Here is a 23487-nt window from a genome sequence, read left to right on the forward strand (position 1 = left end):
TTATAAACATTCCAAAAAAGTTTTATACAACTAGAAATTATAGTGAGACAGCCATAATTTTTCATATATTATTTGGTGATAACATTTCAAACTGTATAACTACAAATCAATCAAAAACTTTCTGATTTTACAAGTTGTCTTTATTTGGATCTAATCTCAAATACATGTCTTTAAGTTAGTACTTGGCTATTTTCTGTCCATTTTCTTAGTGAACTCTTGTGACTTGGGATTTGGAGGATTAAAACCTAATTTCTAAATGTATGTAGTACTTTCATATTTTCAGACATTAAAATATAAAAGGATATTTCCTCAAATGTTAAAAAGTGATGGAGTGGATGGGCACATTATGAAAAGTTTCATATTTACTTAAATGTTACCACAGTTGACTTTAAGTGAATGGGAAAATTGTATGCTTTTAGAATATGGATGCCTTAACTAATTTGGGAAGGATATTTGTTTATCTTATTTAAGGAAACATTGAATAAATTTCTTGGGAGATAATGCCAACTAATACTTTTCTGGCTAACTTATTTTGTGAAATAGTAAAAGAAATGAAACACAATAGTAACGTTGTGAATAATTTAGTAATAAATTAAGGCTTGGAATTTCTTCAGAAAATTTAGGCAAGTTATAGATAAACGCTTAATTGGGTGAACATTTTTAGTTTAGATTTTGTGTAAAAGTTTCAACGTCCTCAAATAAGAAAGATTATTTTTCCAATAGAAAGTATAATTTCTCCTTTTTTGTAATAGAAGGTATAGCTATATAAGATGTTTTGTTTTAGAAAGGTTGAGTGAAATACTCATTTAAGTATTTGACCCAAGTTTTAACAGACTGTTCTTTTTTTTTTTACATCTTTATTGGAGTATAATTGCTTTACAATGTTGTGTTAGTTTCTGCTTTATAACAAAGTGAATCAGCTATACATATACATATATCCCCATATCTCCTCCCTCTTGCATCTCCCTCCCACCCTCCCTATCCCACCCCTCTAGGTGGTCATAAAGCACTGAGCTGATCTCGCTGTGCTACGTGGCTGCTTCCCACTAGCTATCTATTTTACATTTCACAGTGTATATATGTCCATGCCACTCTCTCACTTTGTCCCAGCTTACCCTTCCCCCTCCCTGTGTCCTCAAGTCCATTCTCTACATCTGCGTCTTTATTCCTGTCCTGCCCCTAGGTTCTTCATAACCTTTTTTTTTTTTAGATTCCATATATATGTGTTAGCATGTGGTATTTAACAGACTATTCTTTTTTTTTTCTTTTTTTTTTTTTTGCGGTACGCGGGCCTCTCACCGTTGTGGCCTCTCCTGCTGTGGAGCACAGGCTCCGAAGCGCAGGCCTAGCAGCCATGGCCCACGGGCCTAGCCGCTCCGTGGCATGCGGGATCCTCCCGGACTGAGGCACGAACCCGCGTCCCCTGCATCGGCAGGCGGACTCCCAACCACTGCGCCACCAGGGAAGCCCTAACAGACTATTCTTGATGTTGGAATTGGCTTAATATCTTTTCAGATAGAAGCTTCAAAAACAAATCTCAGATACTTAATACTTACTTCACAGTAAAGTTCTATACATTCCATGAGCCGAGGAAAGCAGTACAAAACTCGGTAACTGATACAATTAGGACTTAACTTTGCTCTTCTGGACATAATGACAGTTTGGTACATCTGTATCATGTATTTGTGTGTTTAGAGTATTATGATTAGCAGTATTGCAAATGAACTCACCTTGTTTTGTTTTCTGTTAGCAGCTGATTAATGAATCTGCTTAGTGTGGAGATGACTAAATCATAATATAAAAATTACAGAATTATTTAGGAAATTACTGCTTCTAAATTGTATCAAGACCACTAACAAACCAAAGATGTTAGTGTATCAGGCATCCAAGCACTACACGGAAGGGAGAATGTTCCCTGCAAAATGTAGTTTCTCAGCTGAATACACTTCTTATTTGTGACACAGCCCTGGTGATAGTGCATAGAGCTGATTGGCACTTCTTGATAGCACTTGTAGTCTGTGCTTTGTACACCTACTTGTGGGTGGTGCTGGAAATTACGGGAGGAGGGTGTTGATCCATGTCACAGGCAGCAAATATTGTCACTTAACCTTCCTTAGATTTTATAACTATAGATTCTGCCTCTGCTGTTGAACCTACTTCACAGAATGCAGTTTGAACCATAGTCTCTCATAAACAAATGAAAAGTTGTTTCAAATTGACATTTGGCATCTGGCATTATCAGACTGACCTTAATACTGTGCTGGGGAATTACTTAGGTTTTTATGCAGTTTATTCAGTTTGAATGCTGTTGAGCCTCTACTGGAAATTCACGTTGTGCTTGAGGCAGCTGCAAGAAGTCTGTCTGCTGTATGTTGCTTTGTATTAAAAGATGAAGAAATATTCTCAATTTCTGTGTGGAAGTTTTATGTGGTGTATCAAATGAGGTGGTCCTAAGAAGTCATATTACAAAGTCTGAAACTAACAAAGATAATCTACAAATTATAACATGCAATGATACTAAGTTTCCCCTGTGTCACTCATGATGATGGCTTTTATGGTATCCCTGTTTGTATTCCAGGAAATCACATTCTACCTGATGAAGATCTGGCTTCCTTTCATTGGAGTTTACTTGGTCCAGAACATCCACTAGCCTCACTTAAGGTACATATTCATTTCATTTCCAACATTTGTTGATTTTGATATTACTTTCATAATATAAATAATGTTTCTTTATTGTAGAAGGAAATATACCACAAAATTAGCAATATCCTGCTTCCCGCTAACTTCAGAATCTGTGTTGCCTTAAAAAACAACCAACCTGCCTTATTTTGTTCCCAGCACCTATATTTTAGGGAAATATATAAATGTCCTTAAAAATTCCCTTAGAGGAATTCTTCATGCCGTATACCTAGATAGGTGGAAATTTTTTAGCTAAAGTGTTTATGTATTAATTTTCTTACCTACAAATATTAATTTTTTTCAATAGATAATATCATCTTCTGTTAGTCAGATCAACATCTTACATAGTTTGATAAGTTTCATAATTTTCTTACTAATTTTTAAATATTATAAAAATCTATTTACAGTTTTAATGTTTTTTTTTTTTTTTAGTTTTAATGCTTTTTGAATGATGGAGGAGACCCAAGTTCATTACAGAAGTGGTCCATTTGTACTATTTTGTTAATATTTATTTTCTTATTTTTCTCCCCTTCCTGTTTGTGAAAGTAATGAACATCCAAGAAGATTCTCTTAACTTTGATTTTCTAGAGTGGGAAGGTTTACGGTTTGATGTGAACATAGTAGTGAAATTGGTATGAGCCACTAGGGAACTTGGAGTTGTACTTGTTAGTGGCTTCCTGTGATTTTCCGTATTCCCTTTGCTGGGTAAAGTGGCTCTGGTGTTCTCTGCTTTTTAGTGCTGTGATCATAGCTGCCACTTGTTAGGTGGGGAGCTGGGAAGTCGGGACCTACACTGGCTGGCAGCCTGGGCCTCAGTTCCTCATAGTAATAGGGAGGTTGCATGGAATGGTTTCTGAATGCACTTTTCCTGTTGTCAGAATTGCCCTCCAAATTGGAGTTTTTGTGTTTTAGCTTATAGTGAGCTTTTGTGATACTTGCAAGTTCAAGCGGTATTCCTTTCCTGCCTCTTTCATCTTGTTACTTGCTGCCTAGAATCCCCTTTCTTTTCCATTTCTTATTGATGGGTCCTGATGTGTTCCTTTTTATCCTAACAGTTCTTTGTATGGGGCTTTTCCACTTCTGTTCAAAAGTCAGTTTTTCTCCTCTTGTTAGAAATTACTTGTTTTCTTTTGCTTTTTTGTCCTTGAAGGGGTACAGCTTTCTCTTTGCTATTGGCCAGAGTGTTCTTCATGTGTGTTTTCATTTACAGAGTGCTACAATTTGTAATCTTGATTCCAAGCTCCTGGTGATACCATTATTGAATTGCAGAATGGGAAAAGTGTAGTCCGAAATCAGGTGGACTCAGAAGTATTGTGCTCATTAGGTTCATTAAGCAGTATGCTTTTATAAGTTGAGACAGAATGAAGGCTTGTTTTTTAGAAGGTTTGTAGAGTTTTGAGTAGCAGGGGTGAGAGGCTCCCAGGATCCCAGACCATATACATGTATCTAAATTGAGCTTGCCTTCTTTCATGTATCAGAGGTTAGGAGTGAGGAGCTGTTTGAATAATTACTGGAAAACCAACTCAAACTATTGGTAGGTTACAAACATCATTATCATGTATTTTTCCTAATAGTTTGTTAAGAAAAATACTAAGTATGTAAAAAGTTGAAATAGAAAATGTCTATCCATATATCCACCATCTTGGTTAAACAGTTTTTAACAGTTTCTTCTAAAGTATATTTGTATGTGTGTGTGTTTTTTTTTTTTTTTTTTTTTTTTTTGTGGTACGCGGGCCTCTCACTGTTGTGGCCTCTCCCGTTGCGGAGCACAGGCTCTGGACGCGCAGGCTCAGCGGCCATGGCTCACGGGCCTAGCCGCTCCGCGGCATGTGGGATCCTCCCGGATCAGGGCACGAACCCGCGTCCCCTGCATCAGCAGGCGGACTCTCAACCACTGCGCCACCAGGGAAGCCCTGTGTGTTTGTTTTTTAACTCAACTATTTGGAAGTAAGTTGCAGATATCATAACACTTCACCTGTGAAAACTGTGGTTTATTTCACCACCACCTAAAAATAAGGATAATCTCTTAATTATATTATTATCATCACATTAACTAAATTAGCAATAATTCCCTAATGTCATTTAATATTAAGTCCATGTTCACATTTTTCTATTGTTCTCTGAAAGTTGTTTATAGGATTGTTTGTTGGTTTTTATTTTAAAGCAAATCAGATTTTTTTTTGCATTATCATCATGTGTATTTTAAATATTATCTGGGTGTTTTTATGGCATTGTGAAGCAGTCCAAAATAATTTTTCAGTGACTTGATAAGTTGTAGGATTTTTAAAGTCATATTCTGAAAAGCAAAGCATTTTAAAAAATTGCATAACTTTTATGTTCAAAAATTACATAACTTTTATGTTTTGACCTTTTATACATAGTTTTCTGTGTGTAGTATCGTTTTAATCATTTTAACAAAGACTGTGGGATATTGAATGTAGTTTTTTTCTCATGAGCATTACTACCGTATAGAATTATCTGTATCCCATCTGCTTTTTTAGTCTCTTCTTTTTCACAGTAATAAAACTAACTACATCTTTTGAAAATTTGGTTAGTTGTTGTTTATGAAACTTCCTTATGATTTTTGTTTGTTCCTTTTTAACACAGTATGTTGTATACACAGCTTTTAAGGATACCTGATTTTGCATACCCAAGTTCAAGCATTCCTTTTATCATCCTTTATTTTGCCAGTGTTTCACCAAAGTCATATCTACTAGTTTATTGTTCACAGAGGGTTGGTGTTATATGAACTTATTATCTAATAAATTCAAATCACCCCTTAACATGTAATACCATAATCTTAGCCCTGTCAACATTTTAACCATTGTATTCATTTTAATGGTTTTTGTGTTCCTAAACTTCATATTCAGTTTCATGTATTTCAGGTTTTTATCCCCATCAGTCATTCATGACCCTCCCCAAGTACTTCCGGCCCCGGAGTCCCTTCACTATTTCCTTCACGTTGGACAGGCTACTTTGCAAGTTTTATGCTCGCCTTTCCTCTCCCCAGACCTCCCACATGTGTTGTTCTCCTGTACAGCTAATCAGGTTCTATTTTGGTCTCTCTATACCACCACCCCAATTGTGGCAAGCAGGCAGTGTGCCCCTCCCCTGGCACACTGCCTCCCCCCCGCCACTCCCCCCAGGCCTAGCTCTGCCCATCAGCCCCAGGCCAGGCAGGTGCTGGTTTCTCTTGAACTCCTTCTCCCTCTATGTGTCCAATTAAATTAAAATATGTCCTTGAAAGCCCCCTTGCTTGCTTCTGCCTCTTCTCAAAGATCTAAGTGCTAGCTCTTGTACATCTCTCTTTCTGATTTAAATAGTCTTTAGTGTTTATTTATATAACCCTACCTTCAGGTTCACTTATTTTTAGTCACCTTCCTTTTTTTTTTTTTTTTTTAATTTTATTTATTTTTGGCTGTGTTGGGTCTTCGTTGCTGCGCACGGGCTTTCTCTAGTTGCGGTGAGTGGGGGCTACTCTTCCGTTGTAGTGCGTGGGCTTCTCATTGCAGTGGCTTCTCTTGTTGTGGAGCACGGGCTCTAGGCACGTGAGCTTCAGTAGTTGTGGCACACGGGCTCAGTAGTTGTGGTGCATGGGCTTAGTTGCTCTGCGGCATGTGGGATATTCCCGGACCAGGCATCGAACCCATGTGCCCTGCAGTAGCAGGCAGATTCTTAACCACTGTGCCACCAGGGAAGTCTCAAGTCACCTTCCTTTACCAGTATTATCTTTTCCCTGAGGCAGCTGTATACCAGGGCAGTCTGTCAGGTCAGATTAGGAACGTTTTGTTTTAAATTTACCTAGAGTTTTACCAAAGTTATCTCTAACTTTATATTTTTTACATGCCACCAGAAGTCACTGAGTAATCCTTTTTACCAATGTCTTTAGGGACAGGATGTGGCAATTGACCCCGGGGAGGAGGGAGTATGGTTCTGGGTGAGTAGCATGTTAGGGTCCCTAGGAACGTGGAGGTGGACAGAAGAGCCATCTATGTCTCACCATGCAGTCCATGCAACCCCAGCATTCCCAAGGTCAGGGCACATGGCAAGGCTCACAGTGGGCCCTCAGGATGAAGCCTGGACTCAAAGGATCTCCTCTCTCTTGGCTTCCCTGAAGGGGAAGCGGGTAGCAGCTGCACCTGCTGTGATCAGTGTCCAGCCAACCAGTGATCTTCATATCCACCGTACGTGGCCCCTGTCTGGGTTTCACACTGGAGCCAGCTGCCAGAGAGAAGAGCAGCATGATTTCAGGCATTTTGAGTTTTATGGTATATCTAACGTACTATGCAAGCTTACTAGAGTGAGATTGATGATCAGACTTTCTGGGATCCCTTTTGAAGGAAAGTTGAGTATAAATTGTGCATGAATAGAAAGATGGGCTTCAATTATTCTGAGTTCCACCTTTTAAGGCAGGGGTCCCCAATCCCCGGGCCACAGACCGGTCTGTGCCCTGTTAGGAACCGGGCCACACAGCAGGAGATGAGCGGCGGGTGAGCGAGTGAAGCTTCAACTGTATTTACAGCTGCTCCCCATCACTCACATTACCGCCTCAGCTCCTCGTCATATCGGGTCCGCTGTGGCATTAGATTCTCATAGGAGTGCGAACCCTACTGTGAACTGCGCATGCTAGGGATCTAGGCTGTGTGCTCCTTATTTGCAGGAAAACAAGCTCAGGGCTCCCACTGATTCTGCATTATCGTGAGCTGTATAATTATTTCATTATATAAATGTAATAATAACAGAAATAAAGTGCACAGTAACAGCAATGCACTTGAATCATCCTGAAATCATCCCCCTCCCCGTCCGTGGAAAAATTGTCTTCCAGGAAACCGGTCCCTGATGCCGAAAAGGTTGGGGACTGCTGTTTTAAGGCATTGCAAGAGGTGGCAGTTTGGGCACTTAAGACCTTCCAAAGAAGGAATTCCTGCTTGCATGTTAGTGTTAATTGAAGTTAACTCAATATATTCCTTTCTCAAAAAGTCATCCTGTAGTTTCATAAGAGCTAAGAAGTACTTCCTAAAATCTAAAGACTTTTCGGGCTCTAGAGAAAATAACATTAGGGGCCTGGAAGGTTGAAAAATTCAACCATTATGCATTGTGGAAGTGAGAGCTATTTATAATTGCACTCCTGGAAGAGAACCACTTTTAACAGATTGATATTTGGTACTCCAGAATTGCTTTTAAATGTACATCCTGCTAATATTATTATTATAATGTCATCATCATCATGCATTCAGTGAGCTGCACATTCTTAACAGTCTGGAATTTCAGTGCACAGATTCATGGTACTGGGCTTTAAGCTTTTAGGTCGTGGAAACTTGCTTCTAGTAAGAAGTCTTATTCTTTGCTCATTTAAAATTTATATGTGGATATCCTTAAATGGAAAATAAAAGACTGAACTCAAAAGATTTTTGCTTGTTTATATCTTCCCATCAGAGCTTCCTTCCCTGTCCCCATTTTGTTTTAAAGTGAAGATGGGGGACTTCCCTGGCGGTCCAGTGGTTGAGACTTCGCCTTCCAACGCAGGGGGTGCGGGTTCAATCCTTGGTGAGGGAGCTAAGGTCCCGCATGCCTCAGGGCCAAAAAACCAAAACATAAAACAGAAGCAATATTGTAACAAATTCAATAAAGACTTTAAAAATGGTCCACATCAAAAATAAATAAATAAATAAATATTAAATAAGTAAAGTGAAGATGGAAAGGTTGGCATTCTGAGGAATCTGCTGAAATCACTGGGACTCAAGAATAGCTTTTCTGTCTCTGTTTTACAGATTGTGGGTGGATCACAGGTCACTTTGCTGGGAAGGAGGGACAGAGTCATGGGAAGGGTTTGTGTTCCCTAGGTGTTACAGGATTGCTTTCAGTTTAGCTCCTTGCTGTTGAGGGACTGGGCCTGCCCTGGGCCTGCGGGCAGAATTCTTCCGAGTGAGCTGAAATGCATGACCTAGCCAGAGGAGGGGAGATTCGCGGTCCAAATGCAATCTGAAAGATAGAGTGTTTATAGTGCCCGACTTCTGATTCCTGGGGTGGTGAGTGATAGGGTCAATGAAACAAAAAGAAGCTTACTAGGGTATTTTTGCTTTCTCTGTTTCTTCTCATGACCTGGAATCTTCTAGTTTTATGTTAAATAAGTGGCATATTCTCAGTTTCAAAAATGTGTGCAGACACTGTCAAGCATATTTCCTCCCCTGTGGGTCCAGAAATCTCTGCCTTGTTTATAAGTAGGCCTTCTCCATCACTCTGACTGCAAGAGATACTTCTCTTGGAAATGTGGCTCTTTTGGCAGTTTCCCGACCCTGTGTCTTGGGTGCGCACACATACACCCCTCACCTTGCCAGTGGTCTGTCTGCTCTGAGCACTTCGAGGCGGCTCAACCGGAGATGTCACTTTTCTTGAGACTAGCCCAATCTGGGTCCAGAACGACATGTGACAGAATTGGGGTTTGCTGGTAGTTTACTTCCAAATTGCCATTCTTGGTTAGAGTGTTTTTTAAATTTTCTTTTTATAACAGTTTTATTGAGATATAATGACATATCATAAAATCTACTTTAAAGTATACAATTCAGTGGTTTTTAGCTTTCACAGAGTTCGTGCAACCATCATCACTGTCTAATTTTAAAATATTTTCATCACCTCAAAAAGAGACCCAGTACCTTATCTGTTAACAGTCACTCCCCATTTCTCCCCCTCCCCTACCCTCTGGCAACCACTAATCTACTTTTTCCTCTATGGATTTGCCTCTTCTGGACATTTCATATAAGTGGAATTATATGACCTCTTGTGTCTGGCTTCTTTCATTGAGCATAATGTTTTTTCAAGGTTCATCCACACTGTAGCATGTATCAGCACTTCGTTTTTTCTTTTTATGGCCAAATAATAGTCTGTCGTGTGGGTATACCTACCATGTTTAATCCATTCATCAGTCAGTGGACATTCAGGTTGTTCAGTCACATTTTGGCTTTGTGATGCTGTGTGAATATTCAAGTACAAGTGTTTGTGTAGACATGTTTTCATTTCTCTCAGGTGTATACCTAGGACTGGAATTGCTGGTCATATGGTAATTCTATGCCTAACATTTTGAGGAACTACCAGACTGGTTTCCACAGTAGCTATACTGTTTATACTCTTACCAGCTATGTGTGAGGTTTCTGACTTTTCCACAACCTTGTCAACACTTGTTATTGTCTGTTGTTTTATTTTTAGCTGTTGTGGTGGGTGTGATGTGGTTTTGATTTGCATTTCTCTGATGACTAATGATGTTGAGCACCTTTTCCTGTGCTCACTGTCCATTTGTTTACCTTTTTTGGATAAATGTCTATTCATATCTTTTGTCCATTTTTAAATTTTTTATTAATGTGTTGTAAGAGTTTTTTAAAAATATATTCTGTATACAAGTCTCTTATCAGACACATAATTTGCAAACACTTTCTCCCATTCTGTGGGTTGTTGTTTTACTTTCATAATGGTGTCCTTTGATAACTCTTCTGAGACTCAGGCAAGGTCAGCGTCCTGGAGATTACCCACAGATAACTTGGCTGCATATTGTCTCCAGTAAAATAGCGTCTACTCTACTGCGGCCTTCTAGGCCCAGAGTCATATACTGGGTCTTCTCCCAGAAGAGCTCCATTTCCTATCGTACACTTTTAATATCCCTTCTCCCTTTTGTCTCCATTGCTTCTATCTTTAGTATTCTCATAAGCTGACACTTGGCTCTTTTGCCCGTCCTGGGGCCTTCTGCCCATTTATTTGTTCACTGTTTCTTTCTTCCCTAGCTGGCCTGGACCTCTTGGTGGGTCATCTTGAACTGGTTGTACCAACATCACCCTTCTCTTGCTCCTTCTTCCATCTCACCTGCCCAGCAGACCCCTCCACCCTAGATAGGTACTATCTAGAGAAGATTTGAGAACCACACAGCTAATGGATGCCACTGCAAACTTATGGTCTAATTTTAGAAAGATCTAAATAAATGAAGAAATGTGTGTGTTTATGGCTCAAAAGACTCTGTTGTTATATAGATTTACTGCATCCCAATCAAAATCCAAGCAAGCTTTTTTTTAAGTAGAAATTGAAAAACTGATTTTAAAATTCATGTGGAATTGCAAAGGACGTAGAATAGCATCAGAGATGTTGAAAAGGAAGAACAAAGTGAAAGGACTTAGCATTAGACTCACTTTAAAGCTATAATAATCAACTCAGTGTGGTACTGACATAAGGGTAGTTGAACAGATCAGTGGAGCAGAACAGAGTCCAGAAATAGACCCATATATATATTTAATTATTTTCACCAGAAGTCCCTAAGTAACTAAATGGGGAAGGGTTAGTTTTTACAATAGCTGGATATCCATATGCAAAAATTAAAAGAATATAAAAATTATTCTAGAAGAAAATATAAGAGAGGATCTTTATGACCTTGAGTTAGTCAAAGATTTCTTAGTTAAGAAAATGAAAAGCAAGCAACAACAGTGGGAGAGGAGCTATTTGCAGAATATTGTCTCTGGTAAAGGACTTGTATCCAGAATGTGTAAAGAACAACACAATAAGAAGATACATAACGCAACAACAAAAAAAGATGGGTGAAATTTTGAACAGACGTTTTACAGAATATTCAGTAAGCACACAAAGAGATGCTCCATGGAATTAGGGAATGCAAATTAAAGTCATCATGAGCTACACTACCTGACCACTGGAATGGGCCAAATGAAGGAGACAGATGATGCCAAGTGTCAGTGTGTGTCAGCACCCATAGCTCTGAGATGTGGCTGCTGGGAAGCAGAATCCAGAATGGTCACTTTGAAAACAGTCTGGTAGTTTCTTACAAAGTTAAACATATACCTACCATACAACCCAGCAATCCCGCTGCTAGACATTTACTCACGAGAAATGAAATCCTATGTTCACAAAAATAATTGAACCTGAGTGTCCTGGCAGCTTTATCCATTGTAGTCTCAAACACACCAAGCAGTAGTCAGCTGGTGAATGGATGAATAAATTGTGGGACAGTCATACAACGACATGCTGATAGCAGTGAAAGGAACCAACTACTTTCTTATAATATGTATGAATCCTAAAAGCATTATCTTAAGTGAAAAGTCAAACACCAAAGAAATACATATGATTGATTTTATGTAAAACCCTGGAAAAGGCAAAAGTATGGTGATAGAAAGCAGGTTAGTGGTTGCCTAGGGCTATGATGGGAAGGGGCACAGGGAACTATTTGAGGTGATAGAAACGTAACACTTCATAATTATGGCGGTGGTTACACTAATGTATGCATTTATCAGAGCTCAGTGAATTATGTGCTTAAAATTGATGAATTTTACTTTAAGTAAAATATCTCAGTAAAACTGATTTTTAAAATTATGGTCTCCAACTTCAACCAAACTATCAGTGTCAGCAGTTAATCCTTTTATTCTCCTTAATATTTATCTTCAACATTCATCATCTCTTCAGACCTCTCTTCAGTTTCACGCTTTCTCTTACAGAGAGATCCTTTATCCGAGGATGGTGAGAGTCCTCAGCTTCTCGTTCCCCTGTTTTCATTCTTCTTCATCCAGGCCCATTTTACTTCCTGAGACTAGATTATCCTGACATTCTTGAGCTGTTGTCACTGAACACATCCAGGGAGCCCTGCGTTACTTCGTCCAATCAACTCCTTGCTCCTGTGTAGACGCCCCCCTCTTTTGGTCGTTGGCCCTCAGTTTGTAAATGTGGTCTAGTCTCCCATATTCTCCTAACTCTCTTTTTCATCCTCGAATCTCCCGAAGGCAACCTTCCATAATGTCCCCAACAGCTTAATCCACCCTCACTGCCCCCTGCGCCCCTCCCCCCCGATTTCTGGTGGACACAGTTGGGTCTTTGTCCAAGGCTGTGGATTTGACAAATGCTTTGTCAAATGATTTTCAGCCTCTCTGGAGCACTTGACACTGTCAGTCATCCTGCTCTCCTCACCCCTCTGGGAAGTTCCTGCCTTGACTCCCAGACCCCAGCTTTGTTCTGTATTCCTTACTTCCACATCCTTTCCTTGTCTCTCGTGTGAGCTGGCTTCCTCTGGTTGCATGTGCATTCCCTAGGATCCATCTCTGTACCTTGCTGTGATCCTCACACTTTCTTTCTGGCACATCTCATCTGCCCTTAAGGTTTCAGCTACTATGTTGATGACTCTCCAGTGTACTTCTCCCAAGAGACCCCTTCCCTGAACCGCGCAGGGTGTATCCCACTGTCCACCAAGTCATCTCCACTTGGGCACTGCACCTGTGCACCAAATTTGATGTTTCTAACTTAGAAATGTCATCACCTTCTCTAAATAGGTTTATCATCCTGTATTTTGTTTCCCGCTAGTGATACCACTGTCCCTGCAGTCATCAGGTTAGAAATTGAGAATTATCTTTGATTCTTCTCCTCTCTGCATCTGACTCTCTACATCTGGCCTTTCCCAACTTGCTGATCCTATCCTTCTCGACCACCTGTGTTATCGTTACTTAGGTTTACACAGGAGCTGCTAATGTTCCCTCCTTTGTTCCTCTGCCTTCATGCCCATCCTCCGTGTGTCTGGAACTCAGGCCTGATTTCATACCTCTCCTTTTGAAAATCTTTCTGTAGCTCCTTTCATCGACAACAGGGGTTTGGGTTTCACGGATCTGTTGGGGAAAACAAAAGTTGGGAGGGCTACTGTTGTGTTACCAACTTTTAATTGTTCTAAATAAGAATGTTAGAGGAAAAAGGAACTCGCTGTCTACCATCATTTCATAGAAAAGGACATTTAATGCTAAAAGAGGCATAATTTAGAGACGACTAGACCAGAGTGTGGTGGCCAGGTGTGCAGTCTGCAGGTCAGGCGGTGGCCCAGCTACTCACCTCGTTGGCTCATATGGGTGCCTGAATGAACTCCTCTGTCAGATGGGGAGTACATTTAAGGGTACACCTCACAGCATTGTTTTGCGGATTAAATGAAGTGATGCATGCTGAGAGCAGTGTGTGGCATATAGTCTAGAAGAACTCAATCACAGGACAGTACAGCCCCAGCTGGATGTAGACACTTCTGCAGGAGGGAGCCCAGGCCTGCCCTCCTTTCCCTGTGAGCCTACTGGTGACCCTTGCTCATAAAACAGTGATGGAATTTTTCTTTGTTGACACTTAATACTTTAAATACTTTAAATTCAAATCCATTAAATCCTTCAGTATATCTGCATAAGTTTCCCCCTGCAGAGCTCACATTTAGCATTGTTTGTGATTAATTGCATTTTAGCATCCTTTTCACAGCTATATTCAGGCAAATGTATACAAGATATGGATACACGTCATAACTTTTAAAGAATCTCAAGGCATAGCCATAACGGTTGTGGTGTTTAAATGTTTTCCTTACTCTTGACTCCTTTAGAAGATACTAGTCCTCAGGATATGTTCAGTGATTCAGTGGTTGGAGGGCTTCCTACAACAAACCGCCAGAGCTCCCTCACACAACTCTTTTCGTTGGTCTGGGGGCTGCAAGACGGCACTGGGTTGGATCTCAGGGCCTGCGCTCTGAGAACCACAGAGGATGCAGAAGCCTTTCTCCCTCCTCCGCTGGGCCATGAGTCCTCCAGGGTGTCCTCTGAGGGCCCTGTTGGAGTCTGGTGAGCATTTTTTCTCCAATAAGAATGTGAGCATCTTGAAGTCAAGACCCTGGGGAGCAGCTCCGTGTTCTTATTTTCTAGAATGATACCTTACCCACAAGTGAATGTCGATCAAATCAGGTTTGTAGTTTTCTTCCTGAAAATTGCCAAGATTTGTAATCCTTTCGCTTTGCTCTTTTCCAAATGGCAGTGAAGTGGATCAGGTTCTTCTGCTTCAGCAGTGATATTATGTGAAACTTTGTTTTTATAATCACTTGCATTTAAAGAGCAGCCAAGATGTAGCTTGGGAGCAGTAGCACCAACAGTCTCAGAGGAAGATGTGGGTGCTCACCCTGAGTTGGATTTGGAAGGCTGGATTAGGAATGAAGCTGGGGGAACGCGGGGTGGTGGGGCGTGAGGGAGGAGTCCGGGCCATGGGAAATTATAAAGGATGCCGTTTCAGGGTGGTGGTCATTAGCCTCTCAGAAGGATTTAGGGGCCCTCTAATTATAGGATCTGCTCACTTCAAGGATTTTATAGCCTTAGTGTTGTGGGGAGTGGGGGTAGTGAAGACGAGGATATCCACAGGAACCAAAGTGACAGACTCTGTCATTTTCACTTGAGGTGGGATGGGACGGTATGCGGCTGCCCAGTCGTCTGTGGTGTCCCGGTGTCAGGGTGCACACACTGGGAGAGGCTGCCTGCACTACCACATTAGCTCCCAACTGCTGGAGGAAAGCCCTTTTCATATTTTGGACATCTATGTACCCAGTAAATTCTGTTCTAACCATGTTAATCGTCATTTGTTCTATATATAAACTCCTTCTACAGTGGCCGGCCTTTCCAGTACTGTATGCAACATAATGAGGTAACCCTAGGCTTTCAGACTGCCAGGGGGAATTCTTTGGGCAACTAGTCTCAAACTGTAGTTAGAGACAGAAAGTCGAGGCCCAGAGAGGGGGTTGTCCAAGGGCCTGGAGGCCACTGGCCATTGCAGACTCTCCTCAGGCAAGGCTGTCCCCTTCCCTGTGGAATGTGCTCACCAGGGGGGAAATGTCGATGGTAGGACAGCTCAGGGTTTCTGTCCTGACTCCTCATTCCTGGGGCTGCCACCAGCTGACCCTCCTCCCTGTCATGGCTGTGGGACTATTAAACACCCCAAAAGTCGGGGAGTGGACAGAACTTCCATTTCTCCCAGACTGGCTGGAACGTACTGTTCCAGGGACCTCTTCTTCATGAGGCGTGTGTGTGTCAGTAGTTTTTCATTCTGCAGAGGGGGAATTGGGTTTCTAGGAATGTGCTCGTGGTCTGCAGCCTCAGACATTTTACTAGTTCCCTGGAGTTCATTGTGATGGGATTTACCTTCACCAAACACTGACCAGAGCAAGGAGATAAATGCTTCCCTAGGAGACAGAGCAGCTAACATTTTCAAACATAGAAAACATTATTTCAGAAGAAAACCATTGCTTGGGACTTCCCTGGTGGTCCAATGGTTAAGTGTCTGTGCTTCCACTGCAGGGGGCGCGGGTTTGATCCCTGGTTGGGGAACTAAGATCCCGCATGCTGTGCGGCACAGCCAAAAAAAAAAAAAAACCATTGCTTTTCTAAAGAGAAATTGAATATACTCATGTGCATCTGAAACTTTGCATGATGATACCCTAATAGTATAAATATCTATTTTTCCAGAAGTTCTTCCATTCTATTTCTTAATATTTTTTGTTTTTTCTTTCCTTTTTTCCTTTTTTATTTATTTATGTTTGGTGTCTTAAAACAGCAAATAATATCTTACAGTTCTAGAGGTCACAACCAAAGTGGGTCTCACTGGGCTAAAATCAAGGTATCAGCAGGGCCAGGGAGAATGTTTCTTCCGGAGGCTCCAGGGAGAGTTTCCTGCCTTTTCCAGCATCTGTAGGTGCTACGTTCCATGGCTCATGGCCCTTCCTCCATCATCAAAGCTGGCAATGGCCGATGGAGTCCTGCTCTACCTCATGTGTGAAACCTGCTCCTCTGCCTTCCCTTCTACATTAGAGGGTCCTATGATGACATTGGGCCCATCTGAATAATCCAGGGTAACAGGCTTGGCCTGAGGTTAGCAGACAGCCAACCTACCCCCTCCTGCCGTGTAACGTACCACATTCATAGGTGTGGTGGGCAGGAGTGCACAGCTCTGGAAACACAAAGCCTTTAGATGTTTTTGCCATCTTTTTTATCTTTATGATCTTTGTGACTAAATAGGAAATAAAATGTCATTTCATACTGTCATTCAATTAAAAAAAGTTTTATAAACAGAGTTAGTACCTGATTCATCTTTGTTTCTAAGAACATGGGCATACCTTAACTTTGTTAAATTAAGGTATCTTTTTTCTTTTAGTTTTCATGAAAAAGTCCAAAACAAACCTTTTTTAAAAAAATTTGCTTACTTACCTTTTCCTGGTATCAACTGTTCTTGGATAGAAAATACTCCTACACTTTATTCCATGTGTCTTTCACCAGACATGTCCCTCAGCAGTCAGGGATACCATTGTCCTCCCCTTCAGAGCTTACCTTGGCTTTTTGCAGAGGTCTCAGGTGCTTGGGGCTGCATTCATCCAGCACAGCCTCCTGCTGCCTGGTGTCAAAAGAAAGGAAGCATCTGTGGCCCAGGGCTTCTCTGTGCTGTGCTCACATGAGCAGGTTGCAGACATCCCAGAAGTGATGGAAGGCTGTCAGACGCTCTTTTACCTAGCCAGGTTGAAGCAGCTGAGTTATAGTTCAACAACTGAAAGGGAGATCCAGGGCTTGATTCTCAGACCACCAAAGTCTTGGGGCCAAGAAATCACAAATTGATAATAATCAGGCCCTTAGAACGGAAACATCACCTGGAGTTTCTGGGCCTGTGTTTAGAATTAGTGTATTGACACGTGTGCTTGTCTCCTTAGGTCCGGGCCCACCAGCTGGTCTTGCCACCGTGTGATGTGGTGATCAAGGCTGTGGCTGACTACGTTCGCAACATCCAGGATACCTCGGACTTGGATGCCATAGCTAAAGATGTTTTCCAGCATTCTCAGGTACAAATACAAGCTCCTGGGTAGCGCTTTGTGCTATGGTGTGTGCTGGGTTTGGAAGGGGTTTGAGAGGCATACACCAGCCGTGTCCAGGAGTGCTTGCCCAGCTGTCAGGCCTCTGCCAGCCAGGAGGGCTGGCACCTCACCTAGCTCCTCCAGCCTCCCCTCCGGCCTGCACAGAGGAGGGATTGAGGTAGATGAATGGTAAGGTCTCTGCTGCTCCTAGATTTGCCATCATAATTTAATGGGATTTCTACTAAGAAGACAGGCGAATCAAATGGAATTGTGGACCTCTGATTTGTCCATCCCTTCAGGTGATGATCAGGGATTTCTTCTTCCTTTTTTGGAAAGTAAGGATGTGAGGGGGGTCAGGGTTAGTAGAAGAGGTGAAGTTTGTGTGACTTCCTGTTTGCTCTCTGAAGAACTAAAACTGCTCCCCCACTTGCTGGAGATGAAAAGTAAAACCTTTCTGGGTAGCACCAGAGACCTGGCCAAGGAAAAGTTGGAGGACTGCATCCCAGAACTCAGGTCTCCTGACTGCCATGTCAGACTCTGATAAGTGCATTGCTCTAAGAGAATGAATGTTCGATTTGTTTCTTTAATGATAATCTGTTGATTTTCCTTGAAGATTTTAATGTCATTTCTGAACTCTCATTTAGCTTGAAAGGCTGAAGATTATTATACATGTGCTGAATTATAAAAATATATTAATACACATGACCAGTGGCATACTGATTTACAAAGGTTTTCCTGCGTTTATTTCAGTCTAGAACAGATGACAAAGTTATTCGATTTAAGAGAGCAATTGGATATTATTCAGCGACTAGTAAGCCTATGGCATTTCACCCACCACATTACTTAGGTAAGTAACTCAAAGCCTCTGTGATGGATGCTGACCATGCAGTAACCAAAGAGATTTAAATATTCACCCAGTAACCTTGTTGGTTTATTCTTTTGAATTGAGATTTCTATAGTTATACAAATAAGTATAGCAGAACTTCCTGGGCAGACTCAGTGGTAATTCCTGAAAGTGTTGAAGAGCAAGAGAAAACTTATGAGACTGGAGGAGAAGAGCAGGCAGCCATGAGGACCAAGGCTAGCAGATGACGGTGATGCTGACATCTCTGTCTGTGAGGTGTCCTCTTGCAGAGAGCACCAAGGACATAGAAGACCCTCTGGATCTATAAGTGCCTTCATAAATGCAGTGGATTTGTGTCTCCTCTTGTTGCCTTTTTTGGCAAAATATCAAATTTCACTCAGAGATTTGAAATTAGGGAATAAAAAACAATTATAAACTGTTTGCCTGAAGGCTGCTTGATAGTGAATATCTCATGGGAGGTTGTAAAGCACTAACCCTAAATACCAACCTCCTTCCTGAGTGAGATTGCCTTTCTTAGGCTCCAGAGCAGTAAAGCTATGAGAAATCATATTGCCAACCGTTGTTTCAGTTGTGCTTATTTCATATAATGAAAGAAGTCATGTTCCTGAGATTGTCTGTAGTGACATTCTAGTCCTCATATGACAATTGTACTTTAAACATTCATTATAGTATACTTGGGACTAGAACATTTAAAGAGAAGGAAAATGTGGGGAGAGAAAGGATAGAGAAAGACACTTGACTTAACATTTGGCGTTTATCTGAGCTGATAACAGTTTGGAAGATGCTCTGAAGAGGAAGGTGAGTTTTAAATTAGGTTTAAGTTTGAACTTCTTAAAAATATTTACTGTTCTATAAAGTGCTTTCATGTTCTTATTAAATCATCAAAGGACATTATGAGGTAAGTATTTTATAAATGAAGTCAATACTCTTAGAATTCACTTTCACTCAGTGATTTATGGACAACAGTGGTGTAATTGGTAAAGAATTTGGGGTATTTAGGGTGATGTTTTCAAGCAGGTTAATGTAGGTGATAACTACCTACAAATCCTTCTATAAAGCATTTCCCATTGCTTCTGACTGTTGCAGTAATCTGAATTGTACAGCAAGGGACTTAACAAAGCACAGTCACAGAATTACAACAGGGCAGGAAGTTTGGGGCAGTGTAGAGTTCAGTGTATGGCCTGGAATGTTGGGATGAAATTGAGAGAGGTTGAGGCAAGATTGGGAAGGAAGGTTTATTTCAGGTTAGATACACATAATTTGGAGCCAGCAGAAACAGATTAATGTAAAAATCACTTTTATTGTTTTTTTTTCTGATAAGTATAAAGAAATAAAAGTATCTGGAGAAAGTGCTCATTGATTTCATCTATATGTGCTGTTAGGGACCCACTAAATGGAGAGTGATGACTGAAACGGAAATCAAGAGCGTAGAAGAGGCAACACTGAGTTGGGGAAATACTTTCTTGGCATCCCAAGTGAGAACCTAAGACATATTTTCCACAAAAATATTCTTATAAGTAATAGGTAGGTCATAAGTGGTCTTTTCCAACCATAGTTCATTATATTATTCTACAGGAAAACACATCCAGAATTTTGAAGAACCAATATTGGAAAATAACTTTCTTGTTCATTAGACCCTGTCTGTATTAATCATTTTAGAAACTGGAATATGTGTAGAGTTTTGAAGAAATCTTACAGAAAAATGAGGAGAGTTGACTCTACCCAGAGGTTTCTAAATCTGGCTAGAATTTTAGGTTCTACCACAGAACAGTTTTCAGAAGCCTAATTGGCCTCAGGGTTCTGTATTTTCAAAAGAAAAACCTTCCTGGCCAGACTCCATGTGGACTGGCGTTGGGGGGTGACTGCTGTGTCTTCCATGCTTTTCCTTCTGAGTTTGTGGTTCTCTGCAGCATTGAGAAAAAAACCTCAGATCTCCATACTGTTATTGGATGGTGTGGAATTTACAAAGGAAGTGCACATGCTCCCTGTCCCGTTGCTGGGAGGCCTGGTCTGCATAGTGCATGGTCTTTTTCAGGGTGGAAAAAGAATTTTTTCCAGCCCATGCTGTTTTTGTACTATGAACTCCCAGAAATTATCTATATTATATAACGTATTATAGATTATGGATATTTAATATATAATACCTATCTGTATATATGTATATTTCTGAATTATCTACTAGATAGATTTTTAAAATGTTACAGGTGAGATTAATATTATTTTTCAAGCATTTACTGTATCAGAAACACTGTGTTGGGAATGGGGGATCTAGATATGATTATAATTTTTTCCTTTCCATCATAGCACTTAATGTCCACCATCTCCAGAGAATCTGCAGTCTAAATGTAAGATATGTCAGAATTGAGTTGTCAGCAATATTTGGCTTCCTGGTTGAACAAGTAGTTCTTAAACCTTAGCTGTGCTCCAAAATCATTGGCACAATTTAAAAATAACAAATAACAGATGTTAGAGGCCCGCCTCAGGTCTGTGAACGTGGACTCTGTAGGCGTGAACTAATCCTAGTGTATTTGTGGAAAGCTGTGCAAATAAAACAGAGGCCTTGTTAGTCTGAAGAAACATGCACTGTGTCCTCTTGGCCTTCCTCAGTGAAAAATAGATGAGCTCTCACTGCACACCTACTAGAATAGCTTAAGATCCAGAACACTGTCACCACCAAATGCTGGTGAGGATGTGGAGCACAGAAATTCTCATTTCTTGCTGGTGGGAATACAAAATGGTACAGCCACTCTGAAGACAGTTCGGCAGTTTCTTACAAAACCAAACATACTCTTGCCACAAGATCCAGTAATCCTGCTCCTTGGTATTTACCCAAAGGAGTTGAATACTTATGTTCACACAGAAACCTGCACATGAATGTTCATAGTAGCTTTAGTCATTATTGCCAAAACATGGAAGTAACCAAGATATCCTTCACCAGGTGAATGAATAAATAAACTGCTACATCCAAGCAATGGAATATTATTCAGTGCTGAAAAGAAATTGGCTATTAAGCCATGAAAACCCATGGAGAAACCTTTAATGTACATTACTAAGTGAAAGAAGCCAACCTGAAAATGCTACATACTGTCTGATTCCAACTATATGACATGCTGGAAAAGGCAAAACTACGGAGACATTAAGATGATCAGGGGTTCCAGGGTTTGAGGGTGAGAGAGGAATAAATAGGCAAAGCATGGGATTTTTAGAGCAGTGAAAATATTCCTTATGATACTATAATGCTGGATTTATGTCCTTGTAAGTTTGTCCAAACCTATAGAATACACAACACCAAGAGGGAATCCTACTGTGAACTATAGACTTTAGTTAATAGTAATGCATCAATATTGGATCATCAGTTGTAACAAATGTAGCACACTAATGCAAGGTGTATACTTTCTGCTTATGTTTTCTGTAAAGCTGAACTGCTCAAAAAATAGTCTATTAATTTTTTGAAAAACGTAAATGAGCCTTTGATGTATTCACTTCCTGCCAGGCACTATGCTGAGTGTTGGACAGGGTGGTAGACAAGACAGATGTCATCCTCGCCCTTGTAGGTGATTGAGACGAGGAATCATACAGGAATGTGAACAGGAAGGTCACGGAAGACCAACCCGGTTAAAACAGTACTTGATTAAACCAGTGTTTAGTTCTGCTCAATTAAATTAATGTTTAGGTGAGGTTTGAGTGTAGAGTAGGAATTTAGCAAGACGACGATAGAGAGGAAGTATATGTGCAGAGGAGACAGAATGTGTAAAGGTCCTGAGGTGAGAGGACAGGATGTAGAAGAAACAGAAGAATGTGGTTGGAGCACAGGAAAGCAAGGGAAGGAATGGTCAGGTGATGCTTGTCGGGCCATGCATGGCCTTAGATTTTAGACTTACACTTTGGACTGCGAAAGCTCACTGAAAGATTTTTTTCATTGTAAAAACTTAAATTATTTTGAAACTATCATACACACAGTATATTTGTACAGTAAATTATTTTGAAACTCTCATACACACAGTATATTTGTACAGTAAATAAAACAAACATCAGTGGAATGTTACTAGTATCAGAGCCCTATCCCTGTCTCTTCCTGGTCATGTTCCCCTGTATTCCGGCACCCTGAATTTTGTATTAATGGTCCCCTTGCTTTTCTTTATTGTGTGTGTACCCTGAGTACTAATTGGAGCAGCGGAAGTAGGTCGGATGCCCTGGGGAGGTTTTCTGTGGAGGGCCCTCTGTATGGAGGTCTTGAGATGGTGTACCTCAGATCAGGGAAAGGAGGTGGAGCTGGGGGCACAGGGAGAGCAGTGCAGCAGCCAGAATAGGAGTCGTGGCAAGAACAATTGTCAGCAGAGGTGAGGGGGAGACTTCTGTGGCACTCACAGCTCCCAGACCCCGTGCAGGTGCGGGTGCCTGCGTGATCCTCAACGAGGTGCAAGGGATCCTAGGAAAAATAGTTTTTTAGCTTTGCGGCTTCTTCTGTGCTGTAAAATATGGAAGAGGGTGGGGTAGGTGGCCAGCACCAGTCCTCCAAATCCACCTCCAATTGCTTCCATAAAGGGTGGGGCTTGAAATGGGAGGGAACTTTGAACATGCTTAAACTTTTAGGTGGATGATGAAAGCTGAGAGGGGGCTATGAAGGTAGAAGGAAGGTTGGAGGTAATAGTGACCCCCGGTCCCTTGGAGCACAGAGGAGTAGGGGTCTGGTGGGGACTAAGGGAGCCCTCAGGGCAGCAGGCCAGCATGAACAAATAATAGAGAATTGTGCAAAGAGAACCATATTGAAATAGGAGCTGTCACCGCTAAAGCAAAGAACAAATTCTACATAGTGACCACAAAGAAAGGACCTCTGGCTATAGAAACTTCCTAGGTGCTGGCAGAGAGGCCCCATGGGTGTTTTATCTGGACGGGCTTGCCCAGCTCAGGGGCCTGCATCAGCCTGTGTCCTGACAGGTCCCCAAGGCTGGCCACGTTCTACCTGACTGGGTCAGAGGATCCTGATTCACAAAATGCCAGATGGCAAACTTCAGTGCCAACCGCTGGTGACCCATCTACAAGAGAACATAAATGCCTACTGTCTTAACAGGAACAATTAGACTCCGTAGTTGGTGCTCCTGGACCATGGCTCTTGGGACCAGGGCTCAGAAAGGTGCATCTTCAAGTGTAAGGGAGAAGCAAGGACCAGTCAGTGGGCCCTCATTCTGAGCCATGGCTTTACTGGAAGGCATCACTTTCTGGTGTCTTGAGAAGGCGGGTTCCTGAGGCTACACAGTCTGCACAGTGCTCACCAAACTGTTCTGTTGATTGT

General features: G+C 41.2%; 1 protein-coding gene across 5 annotated transcripts in view; it reads left to right on the forward strand.

Annotated features, from left to right (window-relative positions):
- The window catches only part of FAM120A (family with sequence similarity 120 member A), a 104534-nt gene that overhangs the window by 22063 nt on the left and 58984 nt on the right, over positions 1-23487 (forward strand). For all 5 annotated transcript variants that reach the window (XM_079926129.1, XM_079926130.1, XM_079926133.1 and 2 more), the window contains exons 3-5: positions 2579-2661; positions 17189-17317; positions 18080-18176. In XM_079926129.1, coding sequence (XP_079782255.1) covers positions 2579-2661; positions 17189-17317; positions 18080-18176 — 309 coding nt within the window. The remainder of the gene's footprint in view (positions 1-2578; positions 2662-17188; positions 17318-18079; positions 18177-23487) is intronic.

This window comes from Stenella coeruleoalba (genome assembly GCF_951394435.1).
Source record: "Stenella coeruleoalba genome assembly, chromosome: 7".
NCBI classification, from domain to species: domain Eukaryota; kingdom Metazoa; phylum Chordata; class Mammalia; order Artiodactyla; family Delphinidae; genus Stenella; species Stenella coeruleoalba.